The following is a 9,538-nucleotide window of genomic DNA, read 5'->3' as shown; positions in this document are numbered from 1 at the left end:
TTAGCTGTACTACGTACAGTTGGTGATTGTAAACATGGTCTTTGTCAGAACTAGTCCACCATGGCCACGCTGGCCATAATGAGGCTAGCTCTGTCGTTGACCGTTCCTTAATAAAACAAGAGATGAACTAAAAATCTCTATAATAAAGGAAAAAAAAAAAGTTCCTTAATAATAAATAATAAGAACGCAGTAGTCACCTTCCATCAAACTAGAGGGCTGCCGACTGATACCTCAATCAACAACCGCCGCACTCTTTATTCATTCCAGGTATATACAATTTACAATCTTCTTCAATAACAATATACCTACGCCAGCAAATCTACCTCGCTCCAACTCTCCAAACTCGTACCTGAAGGTTCGACGATACCTGAGCGTTCAACTCTACCTATCTTCCACAGTCTTTACCCAGCATTCTATGATTTCTACCCGTGAGCTGTATAATAATGTCTGACTCGGTTCTGAATTCATCCAGTATCTACTAGGGAAAACCAAACAGTAAATGCAGAAAGGTTGCTAGTAGCATAGTGATTATAGTAATTTCAGCTCATAATCCTGTGTTTTTGAACGAGATCCAGTGTTGTTTGATAACATAATAATTGTAAAGGAAAGTGTAACACGTTTTGGTGCAAAGGTAAGTTTTAAATACAAATTTTAATTATATGTTTTGTGATATTTTCGTACAAAACTAACAATTGGAAAATATTTTCTATGTTACAGATTACAAAATGAGTAAAATAAGATGTATTCGCCCATTCAAAGACATTCAGTGTTCGAAAGAGCTGCGATATCTCACGGATGGTATCATCCAAAAACTAAAATCAATTGGATTTTCCAAGGTATCCACACTGAACACCAAGGATTTTCGTGTTTGTTCGTCTTGCCGTCTACATATTGATTCAAGAGCTCACCTCACCCAAAACGAGGAACAAAGCGTAGCCGGCGGCTCAAGGATGCCAACTGTTCAGACCATACCTGATGTACCTGATTCGCAAAGCTATGAAAGTTTGGTCACGATACCATCAGAGTCAACGCTAAGCACAATTAAATCAAATGAAGACTTCACGATGCCTGTAGACGTCGAAATATTCAACCGAGGAATAGCAGCTATTCGTGTTTCGCCTATAGATTTAGGTAAGGTTAAAAATGTTCACTATCCTGAAAAAAAGTGCGCTGAAATCGTCGAAGGTGTACGAAGAAATCTTTTTAAATTAGACGCTAAAACAGAAAAAGCAAACGAGTTTGATGAAGTCATAGAAAATATGAAAATTAAATTTTTAAATTCAGCCACAAGGCAAGAAAAACTATCAATTTTATCATTGTTGCCAAAATCATGGTCAGTACAAAAAATTGTAGACGAATTTAAAACCAGTAGAAATATGGCATCAGATGCAAGAAAGGAAAGAGATAATGTATTTGATTCATCTCAAGGTTTAAGCTCTGGAAAAGCTTTGAGTAATGAAACAAAAGAACTGGTTTTGAATTTTTTTGAGGACGATGATATAAGCCGTGCAATGCCAGGCCAAAGAGATTTTGTTAGCGTAAAGACAGGAAATAAGAGATTAGCTGTTCAGAAAAGATTGTTAATGATGACATTGAGAGAAGCTTTTAATCGCTTTAATGAAATGTACGTCAATGTAAAAATAGGGTTTTCATCATTTGCAAGCCTCCGGCCAAGGCAATGTAAACTATTGACTATCACAGGAACACATAATGTTTGCGTTTGCACTACGCATGAAAATGTCAATTTAATTCTACATAGTTAAAAAAAAAATACAATGTCTTGAATGATCTAAAAACATTAACGAATGGATTACTTTGCGAAAATAAGACAACTCATTGCCATCTACGAAGATGTAAAAACTGTCCAGATACCTCAGTTTTAGAAGACAGTTTATTGAAACAACTGGAAGAAAACTTCGTTGAAAAGCTTTCATTCGAACAATGGGTTACCACTGACAGATGTGATTTAGAAACTATTGTAAAGCAAACCGATGAGTTTGTTTCATTTTTCAGCTCAAAATTAGAAAGTTTGATTCCGCATGATTTTGTAAAAACCGAACAATCCAATTTTTTGAAAACTACAAAACAAAACTTGCAAGATGGTGAATTTTTAGCTATTTGTGACTTTTCTGAAAATTACAGCTTTGTTTTGCAGGATGAAGTTTAATCACACCATTGGAACGTGCAACAGGCCACAATCCATCCTTTCGTAATATATTATACTGAAAATATGCAAATTAAACATTTTAGCTTCATTATAATTTCTGAAGAACTAAGACATGATTCAGTCGCTGTCAATTTGTTTATTGATAAAATGATAAACTTTTTACAAATTGATCAAAATAAAAACATAAAAAAAAATATTTTATGTCAGATGGTGCTGCTTCACAGTATGAAAACCGAAAAAACTTTTCTAGCCTTTGTAAATTTAAGTCAAAGTATGGTATTGACGCTGAATGGCATTTCTTCGCAACATCGCACGGAAAAGGTCCATGCGATGCTATTGGAGGTACGATAAAACGCATGGCTACCAGAGCAAGTTTAGCCAAAGAACGCGAACACCCGATAAAGACTGCAAGAGAGTTGTTTAATTGGGCAAACAATTTGGGGAAGAACTTACAAAGTTGTCATTTTGTTATTCTACTACAGAAGAATACGAAAATATGTCTTTGCAGCTAAATAATCAATATAATAATGCAAAAACAATTCAAGGAACTCTAAAATTCCACTCATTTCTTCCTCTATCAGAAAATACAATAAAGGCAAAGCTTTATTCAAACTGTCCTGACAATGATGCCAAAATATTCAATATTGTTAAGAAAGTTGTGTAAACAATAATTTTATAAAAATACAGGAATAAAAATAAACTGATGATATCCAACATATAATGTTATTTTTTATTGCGCACAATCACCATCCCTGAAAAATAAGCTTAATTCGCTCTTTTGAATCTTGCTAATTGAGGAGCTTACATTTGCAGTTCTCAAAAAGGTGTATCTCGAAATCGAGTTGTCTCATCGGTTTGATGTCTGTGGCGATGTTCGGCAATAGAGAGAAAATATGCACAGTATAAACACATCCAGTTTAAATGGATTAAACTGTTAGGCGATATGCAAGAGTTGAATGCACATTTTCAGCACAACGCACCAAAAATCACTTGAAGAAATCATTGTTCCTGATAGTGGGATTTTGTAACTTGTTTTTCAAAATACTTTTAAGGCAGAGAATTTCACTCGAATCTTTAAGCTGTCAGTGTCATTTTAACTCAAAATTTTCCAATCTTTCCGAAAAAAAATACTTTTGAAACTGGAAAAACACGGAGTACATCCAAAAAGGGCCAAAACTTATTAAGTTATCAAAAAAAAAACAATATTAAATCAGTAATATCTTCTAAACGGTGCATCTTAGAAAAATGTTACCGAAGTACTTTTTGTTTGCAAATTTGATGTACTTTCATAAAATTAGGATGACAAACTTTTTTGACTTTTCTTAATAGCTTTTTTAAAAATTGTATTTTTTTAAAAAACAATTTTTTTTCATCGTAACCTATTTTTCTCCAGAACAACCTACTGTGCACTAGATAGCATTTTCAGTCAGCTATAACATAAGGATAATAAAAAAAATTATTGACATGTCACTTTAAAGGGAAAATTTATATTTTAGTTCAAAACACAAATACCAAACTTTTTTTTACCGTGCATATTTTCTCCATATAACACCAACAATTGTCTAAAACTTCGCCCAAGACACCAAACCAATCGGACAAACCGTTTCCGAGATACAATTTTTTGAAGATATCATGTGCATTTTTCATAGGCCCTTCTCATAAGTAAGGCTAGATTCAAAATGGCGAACCAAGTATGCAAAACGGCGTTTTTCTTCCCCAAAAACTTGTATGCAAGGTTTCATGCAAATCAAAAAAGATGAAAATTACTCGTTGCTTTAATGATATGGAACCGCTCTGATGTCTCGCCTCATGTCCAATCACTATTCGTTAAACGCTCACTTGTTCCGTGTTCGACTGGGGGACAGCAATCTCTGTGAATGTGTACAAGGTTACCAAGACGCCGATCATATTATTTGGTCTTGTGCTGAGCATCGTGGAGTCAAATCTGAGCTGTACGATTCCCTTCGGGCTCGAGGTAGACAACCTAATGTTCCAGTTTGGGATATTTTGGCTAGACGCGATCTGGAGTTTATGAAACTCATATATGTTTACTTTAAGAATATTAACATTAGATTGTAAGTTTGATTAACCTTGTGTTTAGTTTGTATTTTGTACGTGTGGGTTTTTTTGACGTTGGATAACGTCTTTCGGCAACATACGGGGGTACAAAATTGAAAACAGTCATTTTGGATGAGTTACGAAAAATTAAAAGATTTGAACGATAATAACTCAACCATCTCTCGATAGATTTACGAGATAATGGCATCAATCGATTGGAAATATTTCTAGCAATTTACTGAATGTTTCAAAACTATTGATTTCATTCTGTAAACTATTGAAAAATGGTTAAAAGTAAACCATTGTCTAAAGATGGTGAAAATCGATTGATTTTTTTATATTTTTATACTTTCTCCAACTGAGACATCAGATGCGAGTATCTGACACCTCTGATATTTTCTGTTCTACTATATAAGCGTCCAACAAGGTCGCCCGCTCCATCATTGTGTATCCGATCGTCGACCCAGCAGCAGAGCAGCAGAGCAGCAGTACCAGAGCAGCGGAAGTAGAGCAACGGCAGCAGAGCCTGGGGGCGAAAGGGCAACTACGCCTAGTGCGTTGGTGCCAGTGCTCCGGTATACTGGGCCGCCGTCATGGAATGCCCAGCTGCTGCAGTTCTCAGTCGGTCGTATTCACCGGGCAACTACGCCGAGCGCGTTGGAAAAATGGCCCTTTTCAGGGCCACAACATTATCAAGAAAGAGTTTAACGATTAATTTTCTAATGCCTTTCCGACACTTTTTTCATGACTTTCATCGGCCTCCTGATATTCATGTGATTTTGTGGTGGGATTTTTAGCTATGTGAAATTCACATGGTTTTCATCCATTAGATACCTATGTGGTAAATTTTTTGAGTGTGCTTCGGCAATCAAAATAAAGTTTGCACGATGGAAGCGCACATCGTTAATTTCGTTCATTTTAGTAATAATTAAATTGCCCCTCTCCCCCTACCCTCTGGCAGTACATGAAAAGCCTTTTTGTGAGGGGAATTTTTCAAAAGGATGCCGATTAAAATAATGGGTACCATTTTCTGAGGATGAGATGAGGACGATTCGTCATCCATATGAAGCGTGTCACGATCCCAAGGATTCGTGGTTTAATTTTAGATATGGATGGAATGATAACACTGCACTGGTTAATTTCTTGGAATTCAAGACACGCCTACACTAATCAACCATCATCGAACTTACTCGATGAGGATATCAATTAACTAGGGAGAGCATGACAGAAAGATTCAACCATGTTTTTAATGGATTCATTTTATCATTCCTTGCGCACCACGAAGGAAACTGTTTTGAAAACGAAACTCTTTACCATCAAATTGGTCGTCCTGAAAAGGACGGATTTTGTTAAAGGGTGGGAACTTCGATCGAATTTAGGCCTTCTTTTCGGTCTTCTTGGGCAACAGGACGGCCTGGATGTTTGGCAGGACACCACCCTGAGCGATGGTCACTCCGGAAAGAAGTTTGTTCAGCTCTTCGTCGTTGCGGATGGCCAACTGCAGGTGACGTGGGATAATTCGGGTTTTCTTGTTGTCACGAGCGGCATTTCCTGCCAACTCGAGAACTTCAGCGGCCAGATACTCCATCACGGCAGCCAGGTAGACGGGAGCACCGGCTCCAACACGCTCGGCATAGTTGCCCTTTCGGAGTAGACGGTGAATACGACCGACTGGAAACTGCAATCCAGCGCGGCTCGAACGGGACTTTGCCTTTCCCTTGACTTTGCCTCCTTTTCCACGTCCAGCCATAATGCGAACGACACGAACAGTTCGATGCTGAAACTGTAATGATGACATTTCGACCGTCGACGGTGGTTTTATACCTGCGTCGAGTAGCATATTATGAATACAGGGACGGTACAATAAACACTGTGGGTAGCAAAATACTGAAAATGGGATGAGTGTCGGTTGTCTCTACGGGCATGAAACGAGACAGCGTTGCCAGTATTCCTGATTTATTTGATTTTCCAGATTTTCAATCGTCTTGCCAGATACTTACCCAGATATCACTTATATGTTATTACCACAGACAAACAGACATAACAGTCGCAAGTTGTTCATCGAACAAGCATTTAACGGTCAATTTAAAAGTATCGTAGTTGGTAGTACCGCCATCTGTGGCGCGCATAGTCAATTCCCTTGCGTTTGACGTTTACACACTACCGTCATCTGTTCAGCGTACTACCCACCATACTGTACTCAACAGATGGCGGTAATGTTTTAGCGACGATGTTTTACAGTGTGAAATATTCAATGTGTTATGCCTGTTTGTCTGTGTTATTACGTTTATTTCAAGAATTTTTAATTATGTTCCAGATTTTCCCAGATTTTTTAAATATGTTGCTTTAGAGAATGTCCAGCCCAAAACGAAAACCGGTTGGACATGAGCGTTTCCGAATTCAGTCCAATAGAGGCGATGGGGGCAAGAAGACCATACGGGGCGAGATGGGCCACCGTTCGTTTGGGCATAATACCTATTAACTCAATCTATTTTTTTTACAAACTTGTTGAAAATGCTTCTAATATGCATCTCCATGAAAACCGTATCAAAATTCAATTACATGTCTAAGATAATAATGGAAATGTAACATTAGCTCAAAATCTCTAGAATATTATAAGATATGCAGTCAAGAAAACAAGCATCGCATTCACTATATTACATTTTACTGATCCGCTGGTTCTACAGCGAGCAATACACGTAACTGTTGCTAAAAGAACTTATGTTTCTATTTCACTTGATTCCTGCATGTTATTTTCTAGTGAAAACCTGTCAAAACCTTAACTTTTACTAGGGTGCTCATATTGCCCCGTATGGTTGTTGATCGGAGCAAAAACTGAATTTTTTCAAACATAATCATTTATTCAGTCTATCATTACAAAACCACAACCAAAACGGCCCTTTTCAGGGCCACCAATAATTCGACAAAGAGTTAGTTTTGAAGACAATTTCTATCCAGAATATCACAGTTACACTTAAATTTGGGGACTATACTGGGGTGTGGGAACGCTGGAAAGGGAGATGCTGTCTGTCTTCGAACTACCAACATCATTCCAAAGCTCCTCCAGGGCGACAGAGTAGAGCAAACCCAACAACATCAGCCCAACAAAACGGCCCTTTTCAGCCACCAAACTTTCGCAAAAGATTTATTAAGGAATATTCCTAAAATCTAATATACACAATTAAATACAACACATAACAGACGTTATCCAACGCCAACCCTGCGGTCGTATCTAGTATACAACCCTTCCAACTTTTTACGTTTGTTTTCAAGATGAAAAGAAACAAGTGCATGTTTAAGGATTTCAAACCTTCTTCTCCCTTTTCCCATCCAAAAAATTGTAAATCTCCACTAACCTCGAGACAACCGCGAGTATCCGGTACAGCTCCTTTAACTTTAAATATAAGACATCAATAATGTATAACGAAAATGATAACTCGGCTCTGTAAAGTTTATTCGATTGAGCCTGTACAAATAAAGTAATTAATAAATATAAAAAACCCCATATAATGATAGCAAATAAAATTTGTCGATTTAGTTGAGTCCTTAAGGATAACGACCATTTGAATTTTAACCAACTTTTTCAGCAATTCAAAAACCCAGTAAAAAAAAACTTCTGTAAAATAATCTAAGTGTGTGTATTGTATTGTATTTGGCAGCACTGATCAGGGTTGCTGAAACAATTCAGATAAGAAGGAATATCGAAAAAAAAAGATCATCGAGAAATGGAGAGTACTGTACAACGGAGCCAAGTATGATGAATTGGCACCTAATACTAACATTGTTGTAACGATTTTATAAATACAGTTTTAAAATAAGATATATCAAGCAACATATTCCTTACATTTTGCAAAATAGAAAAACTTGGCTACATATAACACCATTTGCTGATACAAACCTTTTTGCCTTTCTCGTACACCAAGTTGTACCGAAAAGCTCACTTGAAAAACACAATTTTGGAGAGATGAATGGCAGCAATATATGAGCGATAGACTCATCTCAACGGGTTCTGAATATGAGAGGAACAAGTTCCAGAAGATGTGTTTCAGATCCCCATAGATCTCTATTGATTGATATTTTTCTCGATCGGAATTATGGTTCCGAAGATATGACCAAAAATGTGAATTCCAGATTCCACTGGGGAATTCGTAAAAGATTGGTACATCAAAAACTCATCATGCGACACCTAAATCACATTAGAATTTTACCTTAAGATCAATGGTAGTCATATTCAGACCCAATGATCACAATGGCCTCTTTCATATGGGTCCCCGGGAAGCGGACAGATTCTGACCTGCGCCGAAATGCATCGTGCGATACCTCAAAATCACATGGAACTCAACATTATGATTAGTGCAAATATTTATATTGATTTTCCTTTACTTATAGCTTACCTGATCCTTTGAAGAAAATCGTTTTGGGGTTTCTTCTCGGGTTCTTTTTGATTTTTCAAGGTTTTTTTTTACATTTATACGTCTCTAATTCAGATAAAAAACGGCGTAAATGGCTGCTTCGGTCAGCACTTAAACTGCAGAAAAATAATAAACAACTCTACACAGCGATGCACCCGCTAGTGTGCGTACATTAAACGTAACTAATCTCTATAACAGCGTGTTGCAAAATGCATCGCACGTGTAATTTGATTAAAGATTTTTTTTTTTTTTTTCCTTTGGTTTGTTTTTTTCCGTCGATCTTGTTTTCCGTGCTGAGCACCAATGCTACCGACGTGCCAGGAAGGCAGCTCCCACACCTGGACCCTACCTATCGACCCATCAACTCATGAACCGGGGACCAACGGCTTTACTTCCCATCCGAAGGAAGGCGTGATCAGAGATGTTATGCCTCAGAATATCCCGGCGGCGCCGACTGGGATTGAACCCAGGCCTGCTGGGGTGAGAGGTAATCACGCTTACCACTACACCACCGGCGCCGTTATTTGATTAAAGATGTAAAACAAAATTTTAAAATTTTCACTTGATTACAAAAGTCTGCAAATATCAGTGAAAAAAGTAAAAAGTCTTTAAATGTCTGTAACGAAAAAAAAAGTCTGTAACGAAAAACATAAAGGTCTGTGAATTCACAGACAAGTCTGTATATCTGGCATCTTTGGGTGAGAGAGTTGCTTCTCTGGGGTCGGTAGCATTGCTCAGTACGAAAAAAAAAAACGACGGAAAACAAATCAAGGAAAATAATGCATTGTTCCACAGCTTTGTTGAAGACACAAACCTATAATACTAGCTTATTTAAAATGTAGGTTATTTTTTCAAGAGATGCAGAGTAGCATTTTAAGCATATTTGTCCAAGACTCCTATC

The 9,538-nt window shown here is 37.4% G+C and overlaps 1 protein-coding gene across 1 annotated transcript; it reads right to left on the bottom strand.

The window, feature by feature from the left end:
- Positions 1 to 5,600: 5,600 nt before the first annotated feature.
- On the bottom strand, positions 5,601 to 5,975 carry LOC135705210 (histone H2A-like). The gene has a single exon (XM_065230124.1). The coding sequence runs from the start codon at positions 5,973 to 5,975 to the stop codon at positions 5,601 to 5,603; it is 375 nt and encodes a 124-aa protein (XP_065086196.1).
- Between the last annotated feature and the right edge of the window lie 3,563 nt (positions 5,976 to 9,538).

This window comes from Ochlerotatus camptorhynchus, unplaced genomic scaffold, assembly GCF_037179485.1.
Source record: "Ochlerotatus camptorhynchus isolate MF236.1 unplaced genomic scaffold, CSIRO-AGI_Acam_v1.1 ptg000001l, whole genome shotgun sequence".
NCBI classification, from domain to species: domain Eukaryota; kingdom Metazoa; phylum Arthropoda; class Insecta; order Diptera; family Culicidae; genus Ochlerotatus; species Ochlerotatus camptorhynchus.
The sequence above is the reverse complement of the archived record's forward strand: the minus strand, read 5'-3'. Positions and strand labels throughout refer to the sequence as shown.

Bases quoted from the DNA above. Each gene is read 5' to 3' on its own strand.
- LOC135705210 (XM_065230124.1), bottom strand. From the start codon at position 5,975: ATGGCTGGACGTGGAAAAGGAGGCAAAGTCAAGGGAAAGGCAAAGTCC.